Source organism: Gymnodraco acuticeps, unplaced genomic scaffold (genome assembly GCF_902827175.1).
Source record: "Gymnodraco acuticeps unplaced genomic scaffold, fGymAcu1.1, whole genome shotgun sequence".
In the NCBI taxonomy this organism is placed as follows: domain Eukaryota; kingdom Metazoa; phylum Chordata; class Actinopteri; order Perciformes; family Bathydraconidae; genus Gymnodraco; species Gymnodraco acuticeps.
In genome coordinates this window covers 3,359,529-3,382,388 of record NW_022991216.1, presented here as the reverse complement: position 1 = coordinate 3,382,388, position 22,860 = coordinate 3,359,529, and the positions used below count along the sequence as shown (strand labels likewise).

The window sequence follows — 22,860 nt, the reverse complement described above, 5'->3', positions numbered from 1 at the left end:
TTGATATCTGTACTATATGTACTAAAGTAACTTTGCGGCTTCAGATTGTTAAAACACGACTTGTGACCTGAAGGGGAAACCTGGAACTCTGGAGAGTTCACATGTGAGTCAGAGGGCTGTCTTATATCTTTTATCTCATAGTCATTGTTTTTGTTGCCATTACGTTTCATTTTTGTAATTTTTGTTTCTTTGTATCCAACTTTCATGACTAATGTACACCCAATGGCTGTTATCTGTTCCTTTCCTGTTTTTCTCAATCACCTGCCCCTTTTTCTCTTTTGTTCTTATTACAACATCAATAAAGACAATGTTTAACAAAGAAGATAAGCAATGACCAAATTGCTTGACTGGGAAAGATAGTATTTAGTAAAATTCTCTTAAAGAAGAAAAGTATCAGATTAAATTATCTTAAAAACACCTTATGAATGCATCATTAATAGTTAACAACTTTTAAGGGCTCTAGTAGATTTGGAGTCTTAAAGAAATTGTATGTATCATAAAGTCCAACCCATACTCAATTTTGGGCAGGAACTAATACCCCCAATATTTTAACAACAACATTTTGTTTTAAAAATATCCTTCACATTTGATATGAAAAGAATTGTGACTAATACATTTATGGAGCATTTTATAGTTAAAAACTAATATTTTGTTTCAAAAGTGCTTTAAACATTTACTTTTTCCTTCCCTCTAACCTATACAACAATACCAAGACATCAGCAAGAGGCTCAACATTTACTGAACCCCAGATTCTTCCAGTAAGCATGTCTACAGTATAGTATGCAAGGATTAAAGTCGGCTAAATAACATGCAATGTAATGTAATCAACCACAAAGACACACACTGTGCTGTAGCATCAGTGTGAGAGGAACACACATTGTGACAAAGCCGGACCACACCCAGTACGTCTGACTCATCAGTCCTCTGGTGTCCAGCAGAAAGGCAAAAGCAGTCAGGGAGAGGAGGAAGAATCAAGGATGAAGATGGTCAGGAGACACACAGACAAACAGAGACAGAGTGCATTGTGGGAGGGACTCACCAGCTCCACAGACCCATAGTGTTTCCTGCTGAAGTCTCCACGCCTGCAGCCCAAGTCCTCCGAGGCAGAGCTGCAACACAAACACACAGTCACACACATGGCCTGCGTCTCCTCCATCACACACACATCAACTGTTGCATCTGCTTTTATGTCATGTCTCTCTTCCCCTTTTCTTTCTCTTAGCCTTCCTCCTGCCTTAGTGTGTGTCAGTGTGGTGGAGCCGCTGGAGGCCAGCCCAGCTCCTGATTGAGACTAGGTCCAGATTCAATTAGGCCTCAGTGATAGATGGAGACTGTCTGAGAGAGCGGACTGCTGGTCAAATCACCAAAAGCGCACGCAGAGTAGATTCATAATGCTTAGAAAGACACTAAACACATATCAGACACAAGTAAAGGTTGCAAATATCTCTGATTGTAACATGAACAGCAGCAGGATTTAGACGTTTTGAGATTTTTTTGAAGTTTATGAGACAGACACTAAAAGCCACTTTACACGAGACAGTTTGTACCAAATATAAGAAACACAGCCTCAAGTGTACTGCTGTAGTGAACAAAGTCCTCGTACCACACTGTATAATACTCTGGTACGAGTGATAGACTTGTATTAAGTTAACAAGTAAACGCGCAATCAGGAAAATGTATTGGATAAGCTAAATTATCTCAATGCAAATGCAATGACCCGGTGGCTGTTATACTATTACATTATAGATTATTATTGCTCATGTGTAAATATAAAACACTATGCATGTATTATTACATTTTCCATAAAATGTACTAATGCAATCTGTAATAATTGATTTAATAATGCAAGGATATGTACAGTATGTCATATTTCATGCAGGCTGTTTATTAAAACATACGGTTTATATTACATAATAAACTCTTGCATTTTGTTCTAAACACTGCCATTTGAATAATTCATTTCAAAATGCAGGGAAATTAATTAAATATTGCATTCAGGCTATGGGTTTATTACATAATTTGTATTTCATTTTGTCTAGTTATTACATTAGATATTGTTACAGACCTGCATACCTTTTGCTCCCTGTCGCTCCGGACCTCCCCCTATATCTCCCCCCTCCTCCCCTCTCCGCTCAGGTTTCTCTCTGCAGAGTGCTGCTGATAATACATAATGTACACTCTAAGCTTAAGGGGATGCATTTTAAAGTGCGTCCATGCTACAGGAAGTATCCATCACTTTTTCCTCACCCACTTTCTTCCCCCTCCATCACATATTTTACCTTCATGTGCTCCCACTTTTTCTCCCTGCACCCATGTTGCAATCTTTCCTACCCTTCACCTTTCCTCAGAGAGCGGTCAGGAAGAGGATTGGTGTTGGGGAGATTAAGTGATAGCATCCCACCCACCTTCCTAATGACCCCTCCATCTCCCAGGGAAGCTCATCTTTTTAGAGGTATTTATTGATGGATGATTTCATTTAGGGCTGATAAAAAAAGGCAGTAGTGACACATAAAAGGGAATATATATAAAAAAACTCTTACGTTTTGTTATTTAAAGAATTGTGACCAATATATGCACGAAGCATCTTATACTGTATATAGTTTTAAACAAATATGGTGATCGGAAAGTCCACCAAAACATGAACATTTGACTTTCATCCAACCTAGACAACAGTACCAATAAATCAGCAAGATGCTAATCATCTAGTGAACCCCAGATTCTTCTTGTAGGCATGTCTAAATGATATATGCAAGGTGCTTTGGATAGAAGTCAGCTAAATAACATGCACTGTAATATAATCAACCACAAAGACAAACACTGTGCTGCAGCTTCACACCAGCAGCGCCAACACAAATATACTTTGGCTAGATCACTGTGAGCTTTGTAAATGGTATTTATGGATAGACATTTTAATTTAAGGCTGATTTAAAGGCAGTAGTGACAGATGAAATGAAATATTGAGGATTTTGTTTTGACATCTCTCGATTACATGACCCACAAAGGCTGATTTTAGAGATACCTTCAAGGGGACTGGGAAAAGACAGAATGTATATGCTCAGAGATCTCGTATTAATGGCCCATACAATGATTACCACAAACTGGCATAACCGATAACCCCCCCCCCAACCTTGGACCAATCGACACAAATAGTTAAGGTTGTTAACGGCATTGAAATATTCCAGCGAAACTACAACTTAAAATGGAAATCTATTCATTTAATTTATGTACCTGTTATATAGCAAATTGAACATAATGTAAACATTTCATTGGACACCTTGAACTAGTAAAATAATCCTTCCTTTGTTATATAAATGTTCAAAATGAATTGCGTCCCTCTTAAGGCTGTGGTTCAAGAGAGATGTCATAATAGTTGGATTGGAGCAAGTAAATGCTTGCATCAAAGCAGTCACAAAATAAAAAACCACAACACTTGGCTGTATAATTCCCAAAGGCAATGCCTAGCCTTATGCTTAAAAAAAAACATATTTTAGGACATGCAGGAGGGGGTGAACTCTGAGCCATTTGAGCACAAGGTGGTTTCTGTCAAAGCTGCTGACTAACATTAAAGGGTGGAACAAACCAAGCAGATAAAGAGCCTTCAGAGTGATGACGAGCATGCACCTGTCAACAGAGCTCAGGGAGTACAGTGGAGATGATGTGCAGATTCTGAGTAAAATGTGCGAGAGAAAACAAAGCAACAAAACATACACATAATCTACAGTGTGAACTTGTTCTCAACAGGAATTATTGCTACATAAACGTAAAGAAAGTAAGGATTGAGAATGATTCCAATGTCAAGTAAATGTACATTCCAAGATTTATTGTCATTGACAATTTTTTTTGCCAACAAATTATATCTTAAAGAGCACTGGTCTAATGGCTATGGCTAATTTCTAATCAGTCAGTTGGTCGATCTAGCAGTCCCAAAGTCCAGCCCAGGCTAAAACATCTCAACAATTATTGGATGCACTGCCATATTTGGTAGAGACACTCATGTTCTCCACATGATAACCTGTACTATGTTGGTGACCCCTTAATCTTGAAGCATGTCATGCTACTTGATGGGATGGTTTGTTACCAGATACCTGTACAGATAATTCCCATCAGCTTTAGATTACTTTGTAAATAAGCACATTTTAGAGATCCAACACACCAATACTTAGGAAGGAACCAAATACAGGCGGTGCTTTGCGTTACAATAGTTTTAAAAGCAGGACAACAAGAAGTATGCTGGTCAAACAGTTTAAAAAAAGCACGAGGTCTGAGCAACTGTTAAATCATGGCAGTGCAACATGGCTGACTCCATGCAAAAGATATGAAGAGCTTATTCTAATTTAACGAAAACACAAGTTCAGGGGGCAGGTAGTAGTTCGGGACTAATGTCTACAAGTCTTTTTTGTGCGTTTATGTATTTGAACTCTAACTGAATATCAACTACAAAGTGAAACAACCTGCATTGTTTGGACACACAAACTGTGCATCACAACGCTTCAGTCACTTTCTAGCAGGGAAATGTCTGTCAAGCAAAGACAAAAATTACTTTGAAAGCTTGAACAAAACAGAAATAGAAAATATGTAAAATGTATATTCATTACTGAACCGCTGCCCTCGGTGATGGAGAGCGGGAAAGGTTCCTGTCACAAGACAATGGAAAGTCGCTACTGAAAGGCTCCGTACAGGGAAATGTGAGGAATAAATCCCACTGCTACTGATCATACTCAACCTCACAGTGCTGCTCAAGTAAAGAAAAGCCAATCCTTTTTATCCGTTAAGTTCAATAAGACTCTTTAAACTCTCAAAGCATTCAATATAGTTGCTCTTTTTGAGACTGCATTAGAAAGAAAAGCAAATACACCAGAAGACCTTGGTGCTTAGAGCTGAAGAAGCTAACTCAAGACTCTTGAGACAGACAATAAAACCTTTAAAAAGAGCCAACATTCAGAATATATCCCAGCCAACAGCTTTTCTGACTCATACATCCACAACTGGCAAATACATGTAACAATTAGAGATGTCCCGATCCTGATCGGGGATCACGTGATTTTCAAAAGATCGGAATCGGGAGAAAAAAAATCGGGGATCGGGATTTCTTTTAATTTTATTTAATGTTACAAAACCAAAATGACCATGTTCACGTCTTAAAGTCATCCTGAGGCCTTAGTTTTGGTTTAAAATGACACAACATCATGTATGTGTTGCTTCTTTTGGGCTTGTTTTCAGACCTGGTTGCTTATTTCTCTCAAATCTGGCAACAGAGTGGGCGCAGTGTCTAATAGTAGCAGTAAGCTAACGAGAGGCTACGTTCAGCTGGTGACTCGGGAGTCGGGACAGAGAAAATGTCAGGAGTTTGGAAGTATTATAAAATTGAAAGCGAAGGCAGTGTAACAGCCAGATGAAATGTTTGCAAGAAGGAGGTTCCGCGTGGTGGAAAGAACAGAGCTACGTTCAACACGACCAATCTAATACGCCACCTGAGAAACAAACACCAACAACAACACGACGAGGACACAGCGGCCACTCAGGTAACGGCCACTCAGGTAACGGCACTGAAACAACCGACACTTTCAGAGACTTTTAAGAGGAAAGAGAAACTGCCCCAGAACAGTGAAAAGGCCAAACAAATAACAGCCAAGATAGCTGAATTCATCGCGTTGGATGACCAGCTGTGATCTGTTACCTTTTTTTTTCTCTTAATGCATTGCATAAAGATCGGATCGGGAAAAATCGGTATCGGCAGATTGTCAAAATCAAATGATTGGAATCGGATCGGGATCAAAAAAAGGTGATCGGGACGTAACAATCTAAATAATTCAAACTTCACTCAACCGTTTCTGCAGCACATTTTAGGAAATACTGCACATATTTGGAAACATTGGTACATTTTTGACAGATTTGTTTTAATCAACAGATCTGTCAAAATATGAGTTTCTTTGCAAAAGATTATACTAAAGCACCACTTCAAATATTGTGTTTACCACAGATATGCTGAGACGATTCTTAGAAATAACTAATTCAGCCTACTTGATACAAAATTGACTTATCAACTCATTCTCAAACGTCCAATCAACCAACCTATTGACAAAGAAGGAGCAGCCCCACAATGCAGATTCATTGCTAACCCATCCTTCAATTATCTATGAACGACTCAAGATTGTTCTTATTAAAACAGGCACACAAGTCATTTAGCTGTAGATATGTAAAGACATAAGAAATATAGGGATGATAATTCCAACACAAAGCAAATTCATGCCATAACATCAAGTCACTGGGGCATTTCATGAACAATTCAAGACATCTTTTGCTCTTCCCTCCTCCCTCTCTACACAATTGGTGCAGCATGGAGAGGAGGAGGAGTCTGTGCTGTTGGCAGCAGCACTGTGCCATAAGAGCTTTGGGTTCACTATATGATCTATCTGTTCAAGTGTCACTGCAGCCAGCCTCCTGCTGCTAAAGAGCTGCAGCATGCCATTTTCTAATCAACGTGAGTGGCTGGAAATTAGCTGCTACACTGCACCTTAGAATAAAACTGAACTTAGCTTTGTACCTGCACACAGTGAGGCCACATATGTTATTCTGTCGCTGTCATACAGGCAGATCTGCATGCACCTCAATTGAAGAGTATGTCATGCATTATTCATGATTTCCCCGGCACATATCTGCACTCCAGAAGGAAAGAAAAGGGACAGATGCATTAATAAGCAATATCCGCACACATGAACCGACTTTACAATTCATAAAACTGGTGCAAAACTGCACATAAACTGGTAAAATTAAAAGAGTCCGTCGAGGAGCGTCAATACTTCCAGCCTGGATACTTGTGGATTCAGTGGCGCTCAGTTTGCCAGCTGAGTAAACGGAAAAAGATCAATAAATTATGCAGTTCATACACAACTAGACACAAAGCTGAATCCCAAAACCGTCGATTTCTGCAAACACAATTAGCGTAATAACAAGGCACTTTGCGCAGCCACAAATGGTTTGCTTTGCACACCTGTCCTCAGCTTTGTCTCATTTTCTGCATAATAAAACAGTGGTGCAGGGATATGACAGAGCGACGACAGAGAGCAGCAATGCATTCAACAGATGACATACAGAAAGGATATTTGTTTGGGATATTATTTTTTTTTACCGATGATTGAAAGTCAACAGTTTGTTAGAGGCTTGATCCACACTGTTCATGTCCCCATGCGATGTCAGTCCAGCGGACAAGTCGATAACAAACCGGCTCCTCTGCTTCTGTTTCCCCCTCTTTCCGTGTGTTTCTCCTCGTTAAGAGCGCAGGAACATCACTGCGGCGCAAACAACTCCGACAAACTGATCCAAACGCGGCTGGTGGTCTCTGGTCTCCGCGCGCAACTGGTCACAGCATGATAATGAAGCGGAACGGCTCTGTGCCACAGAAGCATGTGTTTACTGTGTGATTCCCCCCCCTTTCTTTCTACCGTTTCCTCCCCCTCCCTCTCTCTCTTTCTAATGGTGCATTTCAATCCAGCACACTTTGTTGCTGGGGGCTCTGCAGAGCAAAAGGCACCATTCAGAGCAGATTATGCTTATCATTTTTTCCCCCTTTGAGTTGCTGTTACATCACTGTCAATTATGTGGAGCTCCTCTACAGTAACTATGTCCTGGAGCCAGAGAGATGTCAGGAAGCAGGAGGACTGAGGCTGCAGGTTCATCATGTCATCCGGTGGGAGCACTGACACAAAATGTGAGGGATGTGTAACATGCATTTACCTTTTTTACTGCTCTCAAATGCTATTTCATGTCAGTTCAGAGCAGAACAAGACAGGAAATGTTGTCTGGGGTCAGCTTTGCATCATGTCATGTCCAAATATTTAGAGCACATCAGCTTTTATTTTGAAATCAATAACATGTTAAGTACTAATAAGTGGTAGAAGAATGAATCATATATTTTCTTTGATTAAAATATAAATACTGTGGTATTAAAATACACCGTTTCAACTCCCTGAATGAAATTGTTAAGTAGAAGTATACAAGCTAAATAAATAACATGTATCAAAATACTCAGTATACAGAATAGCTCTTTTTACAGTATTAAGTTATTATAGAACACAATATTACGGGAATATTAGTATTATAACATGTTTTATAATTAACTAGAAACTATTGCATATGTTCGGGTCATTTACGTCTCTGTAAAACTACTGGATTTCAATTTTCAATACTTTGTCAGAGGTCACTGGGACGTGTAGCCTAATGCCTTTACAGCAGTATTTGGCATCCCCAACCTGCCAAGCGGACATTATAGCCTTTGCAACATTACTAGCAAGACGCCTAATACTAACAAGACCACCTTCCCACACTGTGTGGATAAGAGACATTTTTAATAATTTACAGCTTGAAAAAATCCGTTGAGAGGCTCCTCCAGGAAGTTGTCTGGGGGCCTTTCTTATATGCAAAGAGGATGACCTTCACAGATGTTCCAGAAAAATACCCAAATCCCTTTTTACATATATTTGCTTTACTCATTTATTTAAAAACGTTTTATTTTTTATTTATTCTAACCTGAAGAGAATGAGGTAGTTGTGTGTTGCAAAACTGTAATGTGACACTGCCAATCACAACCGCTCTGTCATATCAGTCCATTTGTGTTTGAAAATCAATATACAAAGAAAAAAGAATGAACTAGAAACCATGAATGTTAAACAGGACATATTATGCAAATTCATATTTGTAGTTAGTGTCTCTACTGTGACATGTCTCCATGCTTTAATGTTCAAAAAGCTCTTTATTTTTCTCATACTGCCTGTGCTGCAGCCCCTCTTTTCACCCTCTGTCTGAAACCAGAGCCCAGTCTGCTCTGCAATGAGTAGGAGCACTAGCCACTAGGAGCGCAAGTCTTACATTGTGATGTCACTATGTTCCAGGAAGTAAACAAAGGAGTCCAATGGAGGCGTTTGAGGCAGGGAGAGACAAATATTGATAAACAATTAACAATACAATTTGGGTCGCCATCTTAGGATCAATCGTTCTCTTAGTTATTCCTCAATAAATAGATGTCCCACTTCCTCATACGTTTTAAAGTTATAAATGTTAGTATGTCCATACAAAAAAAAAGGTATAAAAAGGCCAAGTCTGGAGTGGTAAATCTTAACACATTAATACATTGATTTTGGTCAACCAGTAAAAGGAAGTTTACTGGCAGCCCATACATTGTATAGGTAACTTTTTGCTCATCTTTACACCTTTAAAACAATATAAAGGATCTGAAATGACTAATCTTTCTAACATTTCTCTTACAGAAGATGCTGGTCTTTGTGTTTCTTTGGCCTCTCAGATCCTCACCAATCAATCACTCTTATGTGCTCTCCAGGGTCTACCCATAATCCCACTCAACTGCAGGACCAATATAATGAGGTCATTCACGCAGCCTCCCTCTTCTCCTCTCTTATTTTGTATCTCTCGCTCTTGTCTCTCTTTTCACCTCTTTAAAATGCACTTTTCTGCCTCTCATCAACCTATTTAACACTAGGCGGTCAGTGGTCAGTCCCAGAGGTACAGCTGATACGAGATTGCCTTTTGCTACTCGGCTACCACATCTATTAGATCCCAATGTGCAAAGAATATTTTTACTTTCTCCACTTGAATGTTGTCTTTTGTTTAAGCTTTGTTAAAACTAAATGCAGTATGTAGAAAAGTATGTGTACAGTAAGTGCACATTAAATTAAGTTGAACAAATATTGCAATGATCATAAAACATTGTTATTACTAAAACTAGACTATTACAGCAGATATATCTTTTTAAGGGGATCATCAGAAGATGTAGGTTTTAAGCACGAGTCCTGGCATTATACACATTATTTAGGTGGTCTGAGAGAAAGCTAGACTTCTGTTTTCAGGTTTTATAATATCTAACTTGTGAGGTTCATCTCTGAAATGCTTCAACGATACTGTAGCTCTCTAGAGACTCAAATCACAGTATGATATCTTTAAGAGCTTTACAAGCACACAAGAAACAAAACAGGACAGTCATTCGTATTAAATTGGAAATATACAGTGGGGCAAAAAAGTATTTAGTCAGCCACCAATTGAGCAAGTTCTGTAATTTTCATCCTAGGTATACCTCAACTATGAGAGACAAAATGAGAAAAAAAATAATCCAGAAAATCACATTGTCTGATTTTTAAAGAATTTATTTGCAAATGATGGTGGAAAATAAGTATTTGGTCAATAACAAAAGTTCATCTCAATACTTTGTTATATACCCTTTGTTGGCAATGACAGAGGTCAAACGTTTTCTGTAAGTCTTCACAAGGTTTTCACACACTGTTGCTGGTATTTTGGCCCATTCCTCCATGCAGATCTCCTCTAGAGCAGTGATGTTTTGGGGCTGTCGCTGGGCAACACAGACTTTCAACTCCCTCCAAAGATTTTCTATGGGCTTGAGATCTGGAGACTGGCTAGGCCACTCCAGGACCTTGAAATGCTTCTTATGAAGCCATTCCTTCGTTGCCCGGGCGGTGTGTTTGGGATCATTGTCATGCTGAAAGACCCAGCCACGTTTCATCTTCAATGTCCTTGCTGATGGAAGGAGGTTGTCACTCAAAATCTCACGATACATGGCCCCATTCATTCTTTCCTTTACACGGATCAGTCGTCCTGGTCCCTTTGCATAAAAACAGCCCCAAAGCATGATGTTTCCACCCCCATGTTTCACAGTAGGTATGGTGTTCTTTGGATGCAACTCAGCATTCTTTCTCCTCCAAACACGTCTAGTTGAGTTTTTACCAAAAAGTTCTATTTTGGTTTCATCTGACCATATGACATTCTCCCAATCCTCTTCTGGATCATCTAAATGCTCTCTAGCAAACTTCAGACGGGCCTGGACATGTACTGGCTTAAGCAGGGGGACACGTCTGGCACTGCAGGATTTGAGTCCCTGGCGGCGTAGTGTGTTACTGATGGTAGCCTTTGTTACTTTGGTCCCAGCTCTCTGCAGGTCATTGACTAGGTCCCCCCGTGTGGTTCTGGGATTTTTGCTCACCGTTCTTGTGATCATTTTGACCCCACGGGGTGAGATCTTGTGTGGAGCCCCAGATCGAGGGAGATTATCAGTGGTCTTGTATGTCTTCCATTTTCTAATAATTGCTCCCACAGTTGATTTCTTCACACCAAGCTGCTTACCTATTGCAGATTCAGTCTTCCCAGCCTGGTGCAGGTCTACAATTTAGTTTCTGGTGTCCTTTGACAGCTCTTTGGTCTTGGCCATAGTGGAGTTTGGAGTGTGACTGTTTGAGGTTGTGGACAGGTGTCTTTTATACTGATAACGAGTTCAAACAGGTGCCATTAATACAGTTAACGAGTGGAGGACAGAGGAGGCTCTTAAAGAAGAAGTTACAGGTCTGTGAGAGCCAGAAATCTTGTTTGTTTGTAGGTGACCAAATACTTATTTTACCGAGGAATTTATCAATTAATTCATTAAAAATCCTACAATGTGATTTCCTGGATTCTTTCCCCCCATTCTGTCTCTCATAGTTGAGGTGTACCTAGGATGAACATTACAGGTCTCTCATCTTTTTAAGTGGGAGAACTTGCACAATTGGTGGCTGACTAAATACTTTTTTGCCCCACTGTATACCAGCATAGCGATCAGGAGATGATGGGATGATTCAATTAAAGTAGAAGTAAGATTTGCAGGATGAGAGCTGTATACATTCTGGGATGTGTTATGTTTGCCTGTGTTGCGTTTGCCTTTTACTCTAGCTTTAAGGTAATTTGGAAACGGTGTCTCCATTACCTAATACGTTCACCTCCGACAGATTTTCCACTGTAAAACTCTGCTTATACACATCTTATACAAGTTTGCTACAACTCCTGAGGGAAATATCTGGCCCTTTAGCTGCTAAATGCTTCACTATGTTCACCAGTGAGTCGCCAACTCTGTCGGTCAGCTTTTTGCTGCCTGCTAAGCAAGTATAGTCTACAGAGGGTTTTTTAGAGAAAACAGCTGCTTGCTTCGAAAGATCAACACAATAAGAACAGTTGGAGTAGACTAAAACATGTAAGATCGCGCACAGCTGCACAGTGGGCTAAAGCTCACTATAAAATTAATTTAGTCAAAAGAGGCTGCAGATTTAAATGATAATAGTATATTGTTTTATTACCATATAACTTTTAAAGTTATGAGAACAAGTAGTGCAGGGCCATTCCGGATGTGATCCTGCTTCTTGGGTTTAAAAGTGAGTCCAAGCTCACAGTTACAGTAGTGAAGCTACAGGCCACGCACCATGACTGAATTCTGATGGTGCATCTTTTTCATGGTGCTCTAGGCCCCCGTACCGTAATGGTATGGAGAGATATGCGTCATTTTTTTTTTAAAGGTCCCATGTCATGGCCATTTCTACTGATCATAATTCCATTGTTGAGGTATACTAAAATAGATTTATATTGTGCAATTTTCCAAACTCACATTGGTTTCTCATACAGCATCTCTGTAAAGTATGTGAATTCACTCTGTCCTAAACGGCTTGTTGGAGCTCCTGCCCCCCCCCTCCCTGTGAGCCCAGTGGCCATCTGCGAGACACAGTGAAACCTAGCGCAACACACACACACACACACACACACACACACACACACACACACACACACACACACACACACACACACACACACACACACACACACACACACACACACACACACACACACACACACACACACACACACACACACACACACACACACACACACACACACACACACACACACACACACACACTTCAGGGGAAATTACATTGACTTACATGCATTTCCTGGAGACTTATCCTAACCTTAACCATAACCAACACATGCCTAACCCTAACCCTTACCCTTAACCTTACCCTAACCCTAAATCTAACCAAGTCTTCACCCTAAAATGAATGATTCCCCTCATGGGGACCTCCATTTTATCCCCATAAGGGAGGCGAGTCCTCACACGTGACTGTGTAGACAGATTTAGGTCCCCACAAGTATAGTAATGCTAGGCCACACACACACACACACACACACACTAGCAGGTGAAATGTGAGCCAAGGTAAATCTGATACCTTTACAATAGCCCAGCTACAGCCAGTGTCTCCAGCTCAGCCGACACACCCACACACACACGACATGAAAGAGTGCAGGAATGCTCAGCTCAGGCTACATGGCACTCAGCTGCTCATCAATCTTTAATCAGTAGAAACCCCCCTCTGTGGCACGCCATGCCACGGGAAAACACCAAGAGCTACAAACACACATGGCATTTCTCTCTCTGTGAATGCGACTAATATTAAAAATAGCTCATGCTGAAATGCCGATGAAATCCACATCAGCCTGGAGAAGAAAAATAAACCCTTTTTCAAAGACACCTCTGAAAATAAAGCCTTTGTTTTCTCACGCTGGGATCGAGTTACAAACAAGACACCTGAACACCCCGCCTCTAATTAGAGCCTGAAGCCAATCACACGCACACACACACACACACACACACACACACACACACACACACACACACACACACACACACACACACACACACACACACACACACACACACACACACACACACACACACACACACACACACACACACACACACACACACACACACACACACACACACACCTTCAAACATGTTGCATAAACACAGCTCCATCACACACCCACACTTTGACACCCCACATAAGCCTTTGCATAAGGCTTCTGGTTTTAACGGTCGCTGTGAAGGCAGGCTGCAACAAGGGAAGTCGGAAGGGGAAGACTTCCTGTTCACAGATCAGAGTGTTAACCAGGCCCAGGAGCTACAGTTTCATCCTGAATACTTAACAACGCTGCCATGACAGAAATAACTAGTATAATAAGGTCTATCCTGTATAATCAACTGATACCTAACAATGGCTGAGAAGACATGAAATTCAACAGGTGTTCATCAGTCCTGGTGTCTCCCTTCTTCTCCCTCATCTACATCAAACTGTTGGATTATGATTGTATACAGCTGCAACAAACACAAACGTTTTGAAATTGTAGATTAATCGCAACCCTGTGTCCTGCGATAACGTTCCCATACAAAAAAAACTGCATTTTCAATAACTACATCCCAGTTAACGTTTGCGGTTTTAAACAATTGGTAAGCGTTGTAAATTGAAATGTTCAGCAAAAGAATCCTGATTTGGTTTCAAATCAGTACATTTTTTTCAACATTGAATTTTGTTTAGTGTTTTCTTGACCCATGCGTCCATGCCGTCCTCCTTTCTACATGGATGAGATGAGTGTGATAAGTAAAAAATCTAATCTTTATAAGATGTGGCGATGCAGTTTTCTGTGTAAGAGAGTAGGAGACCTGGAGATCATTGTTGGGCTCCGGTTCGCCTCACAAAATGTTTAATGTGCATACACAGTTGGGGTTATATAAAAAAAGTGTACTAGTACAACACCAGGCTGTACATCTGGAGATGTTTTCATATTACACGAGGTCTTAAAGTAGATTTGTTTTATTAAACCAACAGTAAAAAACCTTACAGTATTAATATTATAGAAGAAAATTAGCGATTCACTTTTAAGTGAGTGGATTCAGTGAAATATATTCAGATTTTCTTTTAGCTTTTGCGCTAAAAACAAACCTAATTGGGTCACACACTAAACTCAACCTTCCACTATGCTGAATAATCATTTATTTCGATTTATATGGGGTCTCAGAATTAGTTAAGAAGTGAAATATAAACTATAACCCTCAATCTTCAACTCTTTTGTGTGTGTGTGTGTGGTGTGTGTGTGTGTGTGTGTGTGTGTGTGTGTGTGTGTGTGTGTGTGTGTGTGTGTGTGTGTGTGTGTGTGTGTGTGTGGGTGAGACACAGCAGTGTTGGACTATCCCAGGCTTCGTGTTCCCCAGACAGAGGCGAACTTCAAAGCTCAGGTTATAACTGGAGGTGTAAGCATTATCATGAGTGGGCTGATCCATGTGTCCATGCCAGTAGAGGTTGTAATGGTGCAAATGCAGGTACACAATATGTGTGTGTGTGCACAAGCGCTCAGCAGCTGAAGCCGGTGAAGCTGCATGATGCGGATCAGGAGCTCTTGACTCAATAGTGTGTTAATCCCTTGAAGCTCCGCCGCCTTCTCTCTGGACGGCTGCCACTCCGGCCTTTTAGTCTCACCGAGCAAACTACGGCACCTTTCCCACGCGTCGGATAAACAAAACCCTGGTACTGTGTGTGTGTGTGTGTGTGTGTGTGTGTGTGTGTGTGTACACAATGTGATTAGATGTGCAGCTACACTGGCTCCAATTGGAGTCATGTCTCTAAATAGCTGTATGGAAATGAATAAAGCATGTCATGCAAAGTGTGTGTAGCACTGCTAAAAGCCCCAACACAGCAGGGGTTGTATCTGTCACACTTATCTAGAAACAACATGCAAATGTGCAGTACACACCTCACCTGCTATGATGCTACCTATCATTGATAGGGCTTTGCTCCCTGGGTAATATGTAACCTGGAGGAGGAAGCTGGTGATACACGGCTTCATTTGATTATGGCATGATTAGACCTGCACCACACTCTGGAAAAGTAGAGGCAGCAAAATGATAATATAAGAAGACATTTAGTTTAGATTGAGGAGTTGTTGGCAGGTGTGGAAAGTACATTTACTCAAGGAATGTACTTAAATACACTTCTAAAGTACTGAGCTTCTTATAAGAACAACATATTTTAGGTTAAAATCTGCCGTATTTTCATGACAATTATAGTTACTTTTAATATTTAGGATTATAATAAGATTGTTAATAATGAAAACCTCTACGACCTCTTCAAATGTTAGTTACTGTAATTCAATCAAAAAGGGCGAAACAATTGAAAGTAATTAGTGGATGAGAGCCAAAGTGCTAAAATGATCCACTTTTTTTACAAGAAAATGAGGGTAAGTGAATTAAAGTATAGCACAACTTTGTTTTTTTCTCCCTCCAACCCAGAACCATGTCATGACTCCTCAGATGTATCCTTTGACCCCTGAACATGGCAATATTACCAAGTGGCTTTACTGGGCACAGAGCCTTATTTTGCAGTTAACATTTCTTGTTTGAGAGTCATACATAGCAGACAAAATCAAGACAAAGAGACGCCAAACAACCAAAAGAGACGCAAAATATCTACAAAAAGATGTAACATTTCCAAAAATGTACATTTAATCTCTACAATAAGATGTCAAATGACATAAAAAGAGAATATGTATAGTACGTCTACAAAGACATACAATTCAGTCTCTTTGAATCTGCAGCTTTAGTGTCTATTGATATCACCGTCCTCAGGGGGCAATAGAGTGGCGAAGTCCCTCCCCTTCCGGTTGACCTCCATGGGACCTTATTTCGGAAAAATTATGTCTTGAAGTCAATGGAGAGTGTTGGAGCCAATTTGCTTTGGGTTGTGCACGGGGTTTGTCTATATGTGTGTGAACGCGTCATCATCCAATCTGCGCACCTGGGAGCACGGGAGGTAATTAAGCTATATATGTGGGCACAGTTGATCAGCTGGGATGAGAGGTTAGAGAGGAAGCCACACGTTTTTAAACCGTGTTGACCGTGATTGTTTGTGTCTGAGCGTGTGCGTGATCGTTATGTTTTAAACAAGATTTTAGATACGTAAAAGTGAGTCGTAAAAGAACATTTTAACCTTGGACAAATAAATAAAGCATTACAAATTACGTCATGGTGGACCTCATCCTTCACAACAACACGCGTTGGGAACTCTGTCTGCTAACCTCCATGGGTGGCCTTTTTTGAAGAGCGATCGCCGCTACACTTGTTGAAAAACTCGCTCCAATGAATGAATCAAAGGATCTCAGATACGGAAGAAGGAGCTGCTGCGCTCCCACACAGCTCGAGATGATTGCTGACATGTGAACGCTGTGAAAGCCACGAGGAGCCACGGTAGGATCATTCAGAATTGTTACAAGCTGTGAAAGACCTTCTCATATCAGGATAAAGGTAAACCCTGCGACAATTCTAAAATAAAACCTCCCGCAGCTGCTGCGTTACTGTCAAGATGAGCCAAGAGGGGAGTCGGCCTAAAGCGCCTGCCACTCAAAGTGATACAGGGAGTGGGCTCGGTAAAAGACAGCCTAAACTCACTGTTAAAGCATTGGAATCAAAAATAGCATCAATTCAACATGAAAGGAATTCAAGGATAAAGAAACTGCATAAATTAACAAAGGATGTTGAACAATTGATACTTTCAAGCCAAAATGTGTCTGAGATGGAATCCATGTGTGAAATGTTTGTGAAAACAATGATCGAATTAAATGAGTTGCATGAGTCTCTGAAACCATTAATACCAGAGGATGAAGTTATAAAACAAAATGAATGGTTTGAAACACGAATGCACGGCAATCGAGAAATGATGAATAAAATGGAAAGGTGGTTGCAAACTACAAAGGAGCAATTTACACATGCAATTGATGATGATGTGGTAAATGTCAATGCTGCAACCAAAACTAATGTGGTAATTGATGACATCAGTCCAAATGACAGCGTTTCTATTATAACTGGAAGAACATGCACATCAGCTGGCCGCTCCAGCCAGAGATCCAACATGTCATCCATCTCCTTTGCATGTATCAAGGCGGAGGCTGAAGCGGCTCCTTTCAGTGCTATGGCGGCTATCCTCAAAGAAAAACATGCACTGGAGTGTGAAGAGCTTAGCCTCGCAGCAGCCAGAAAGTGTGAAGAGGAGCAGATCAGACAACGCAAGGAGTGGCTTGGATTGCAAAGTGGAATTGCTGCCTATACAGCAAAGGCCAATGTGCTCAGGTACAGAGGATCTGAGGTTCAAAGCTCAAGGGCTGATTCAAATGGAATGAATTCGTATCCAGACAGAGCCAAAAGGAACATCTCTCTTAGACCCTCTGCTACAGAATTCAAACCACAAGGTTCAGAAGGTCAGTTCAACCCCTCACCAAAAGGGGGCAGCAGAGCTGTAGTGTCAGTGGAGACTCTGCACAAGGATGCAAACTTGCAGTACCATAATCCTACAGAACAGGATAAGAACTGTGCTCTGTCAATGGGTGCGCGCCCCAAAGATTCAAACCAGCAGTTGCATCATCCATCAGTCTGTGGCAGTAATTGCCAATGGAGGCATTCACAGCCACGGCAATACCAGAAGGAAATGGATCTAAAGCCTATGAACTTACGTCATCTAAAATATGTCAGCAGACATTCTCTGCCACACAAGTCACTCATGATCTTGACACACATTTGGTGCAGGAAACCAACCAACATACAGGTTCAGTGCAAAGTAACGTGAATCAAAGCAACATTATCAACATCATGCAAAGGCAAAATGATATCACAGCTCTGCTGGTGCAGCAACAGTCAACATTGTCACTGCCACCAAGAGAAATACCAACCTTTGATGGAGACCCTTTGGAGTATAGTGCATTCATACGAGCATTTGAACATGGAGTAGAAGCAAAGACTGCTAATAATGTTGATTGCCTATACTTTTTGGAACAATACACCAAGGGACAACCCAAAGAACTGGTTAAAAGCTGTCAACACATGCCACCCGACAGGGGATACCAAAGAGCAAAGACACTTTTGAGAGAACGCTTTGGAAATCAACAAATAATAGCCACTGCATACATGGAGCAAGGGCTTGGATGGACACCAGGGAAAGCAGAGGATGTTAAAGCTTTGCAAGCTTTTTCTTTGTTTCTCCGTGTTTGCTGCAATGCCATGGAGGACATAAGCTACATGTCAGAGATGAATATGCCAACTAACATGCGGGCGATGATCTTAAAGTTGCCCTATAAAATGAGGGAAAGATGGAGAGACCTTGCTTACGAGCTACAGGAGAGGCGACATCGTCAAGCTGGTTTCAGCGATATTGTCAAGTTTGTTGAGCGACAAGTATCTATTGCCTCTGATCCGCTGTTTGGAAACATTCAAGACACATCCATGTCTTCACCAAAATAAATAAGTGGAAACAACACATCACAGCCTGGCAGCCGCCAGAAAGGAAGCAGTTTTGCGAATTCTGTTGAAGCTGTCAATCGTGGAACTGCACCTGAAAAGCAAAAGGAGAATAGCCTACCGTATAGGCCAAGAAGGATATATTTTCTGCTGTGTGAAGAGGATCACAAGTTGGAGACATGCTACAAAATGGAGAGGATGATGCACACAGAGACAATTTGTTTTCTGAAAGAAAAGGGTTCTTGTTTTGGTTGTTTAGCTGTTGGACACATGAGTAAGGACTGCCGCAGCCGCCTGTACTGCCAAGTGTGTAATTTAAAACATCCCACCATCCTCCACATCCATTCACCGAGAAAGGAAGTCTCATCAGAGGACATACTGCAATAAACATCAATAGAGGATCACAACGTTTCTACCAAAACATGTGGCCATATTGGGGCTGGAGGACAGGAGTGTGCCTTGCCCATTGTGCCCGTTCAGATCAAGGCTACAAACGGCAGCACAGTGATAAACACTTATGCCTTCCTAGATCCTGGTAGCACGGCCACCTTTTGCTCAGAGCGACTGATGAGGGAGCTTAAGATGAGAGGAAGATAATCCAAGTTCCTGTTGAGAACAATGAATCAGGAAAAGCTTGTGATAGTCACATCATTTCTGGGTTGGAGGTGGCTGCACTCAACAGTAACAATTACTATGAGCTACCTGATGTGTTCACACAAACTGTAATGCCTGTGACTCGTGACAACATTCCAAAACAGGAAGAGATAAGTGCATGGCACCACTTAAACTCTGTGAAACTTCCTGTCATTGACGCTGACGTGGAGCTGCTAATTGGAGCTAATGTCTCAAAACTCATGGAACCATGGGAGGTGGTGAACAGCAATGATGATGGACCTTATGCTGTCAGAACCCTGCTAGGGTGGGTTGTCAATGGACTGCTGAGAGGAGACCGCCACATTGTAAACAGCTGTCCCACAATTGCAGTCAATCACATATCATTAACCAGCTTGGAGGAACTGCTGGTAAAGCAATACAACCACGACTTCAATGAGAGATCAGTTGATATGTCCAGAGAAGATCATGAGTTTTTGGAAATCATGAAAAGTTCCGCCAACCTCACTGATGGACATTACAGTCTGAAATTACCTTTCAGAGAAGAGAAAGTTTCAATGCCAAACAATCGCCATGTTGCTGAGCAAAGGGCTCTGTGTCTTAAAAGGAAATTCAAGAAAAATGCAACATTTAACGAGGAGTATGTCAACTTTCTGGGCAATGTCATAAAAAAGGGCTATGCAGAAAGAGTGCCTGAACTGAAAGGCAGAGAAGGAAAAGTCTGGTGCATCAGCCTAAAAAGGGAAGCTTGAGAGTTGTGTTTGATTGCGGTGCAAGCTTTAAAAAGGGACATCACTGAACAGCAAGCTACTGCTGCAAAACCTGTGCAGATTAAGCTACAGCTGGGATGAGCAAATCCCACAAACGAATCAGCTGCAGTGGGTGAAGTGGCTGGAAGACCTTCAAAAGCTAAGCATGTTCAGTGTGCCAAGGTGTATCAAACCTAAAGATTTTGGACAGGCCACAAGTGCCCAACTACACAATTTTTCTGATGCCTGTGAGCATGGATACGGCACAGTTTCATACCTGCGGTTGCAGAATGACCGGAAAGACATTCATTCATCATCACAAGTTGCTCCAGTAAAGACAGTGATAATCCCGAGAATGGAATTAACAGCTGCTGTGCTTGCAGTGCGAGTTGACAAGATGCTGAGAGCTGAGCTGCAGCTAGAGTTGAAAGGTTCAACCTTCTGGACGGATAGCACAACTGTACTGAAGTACATTAGGAATTAAACAAAGCGTTTTCACACCTTCGTGGCCAATAGGATTTCTGCTATAAGAGATGCCAACTGATATCTCACAATGGAGGTTAGTTGGTACGAAGCAAAATCCAGCAGATGAGGCATCTCGTGGCATGAAAGCTGAGCATCTGCTTACTGGCAGCACAGTGGCGCCAGCAGGGGGGGGGCCAGGGGGAGCCATGGCCACCCTGATATATTTGTTGGCCTTCCCCACCACACACACCACCAGTCACGTATGCACAGTAGTTTATCTGATATTTAACAACAAATACACAGCCAGCGAGTCGCTCATACTGCAGCCCCTCCCTCTCCCTCTGCTACCATGGTAACACTGATACTCGGCGCAACACTCTGATACTCGCGCGCACCACTCTGATATTCGCACAGACAGCAGCAGGTTGCAGCAAAACGTTTCTTTCTACTGACTGGACTGGAGTTGACAAAAATCCACCAGACTTCTAGAAGGTAAGTCATATTCGTTCGTAGCCTGTTAAGCCCCACAACACTTTAGGCTTTAGTGTGTTAGCTTTAGGTAGCAAAAAACGGAGATATGCTTACCTTTAGCTGTTATTCTGATAACAAATTGTGTTCAATGGCATAACGACAAAAACGCTGGAAGACCTGGAAAACAGGCTCGGGGCTCAGTAAAGGCTGGCTTGGCTTCAGGTATAATTCGTCTGTAAACACACTTTTGCGGCTATCCTAGTTAGCGTTAGTTTAGCTTGCTAAGCTAACATTAGCTGATGTCAGTATGCTGGGCTGGTGTAATGCGTAGGCTACTATTAATCACTGCTGTGTGTAATGTCAATTTGCAGAAAATGAAGAGAAAGTCCACAGACATCTCTTCTTATTTTAAGAAGAAGATGAGTAAAGGAGAGACAGAGCTGGCAGGGGAGCAGCAGCATAGGGCTAGTGAGGAGATGGCCATACATGCTAGAAAGTACATGTGGAACTCTGTTTTGTGAAACTAAAACCTAAGTACAGTTTTATTAATGTCTTCTACACACTTTAGGTCTGCAACTCCTTCAAAATGACACGAGAATCTATGCAGTTTTTCCTCTTCTGTGTTCTGAGCAGGGTGGGAATTTCACGACGGCCACGACGGCCATGGCCCCGCACTTTGGCCGTGATGCCCTGTGAAAAAAAATGCAATTCACGGCCAAAGTGGCCTTTGTGCCCCTGTCAAAAGTTCCAGTGTAAACAACGCTAGTGAAGTCATACTAGTGCGCGCAGTAGGATAGTCCCGTGCCTGTGGATCAGAGCGATTGCTCTGCTGTGATTGTTCCATCAGAGATGCCGTGTAAACAATGCTAGTAAAGTCATATTAGTGCGCGCAGTAGGATAGTCCCGTGTCTGTGGATCAGAGCGATTTCTCTGCTGTGATTGTTCCGTCAGAAAAGCCTGTAGGGGCCCGACAGCCTCCTCCTCAGCCGCGGGAGCAAGACAAGCACAGGTAAGCAAGCGGACCAAGCTGTTTTGATATGATTTAACTGAAGTATGTGGTAGTATTTGAAAGGACTTAACATTTACGTGTTTATAGAAAGTACTATTGATAGGTAATTACCAAGCGGCAAACTGTGGGGTAGAGCCGGGAAGCCAATACGGAAGTGCCACACACTGCAGTTCATATATTGGCCGATAGGCGATGGCTGCAGAAAGGAGCAATTTCCATAGACCCCCATGTTAAAATGCCCGATTTTACAGCAGAAAAAAACATGTTTCTACCCCTGGCTCCATACATTTTATTATCGATACAGTTAGATTCCACCTTCATGATTATGGATCTGTGAGTGAATTGTTTTCTAACGCGACCCTTTATATTTATATTAGGTCTTAAAGTTTGTGCATACATTAGGGCGTGGTCACTTTGATTGACAGATACGTGCCTCACTGTCAACTAACAGCAACTTGTCCAATCTGCTAGGGTACAACCATAGAGGCTACAACGTTAGTTAGTTGTAGTTATTGTACTTGATCCTTTAGCTGTGTTCGTGGTGATCGTGCCTGTTAGGGAATATTGTTACAAATACCAGATAATTAAAATGTCGTGCTGTGCGCTTGAATGTA

At 41.5% G+C, this 22,860-nt stretch overlaps 1 protein-coding gene across 5 annotated transcripts in view; it reads right to left on the bottom strand.

The window, feature by feature from the left end:
- Positions 1 to 22,860, bottom strand: part of garnl3 (GTPase activating Rap/RanGAP domain like 3) — a 98,204-nt gene that overhangs the window by 48,589 nt on the left and 26,755 nt on the right. For 4 of the 5 annotated variants that reach the window (XM_034238859.1, XM_034238862.1, XM_034238860.1 and 1 more), the window contains exon 2: positions 1,040 to 1,109. In XM_034238859.1, coding sequence (XP_034094750.1) covers positions 1,040 to 1,109 — 70 coding nt within the window. Of the gene's footprint in view, positions 1 to 1,039; positions 1,110 to 7,129; positions 7,404 to 22,860 lie in introns of those variants that run through there. The other variant, XM_034238861.1, reaches the window with a different exon arrangement.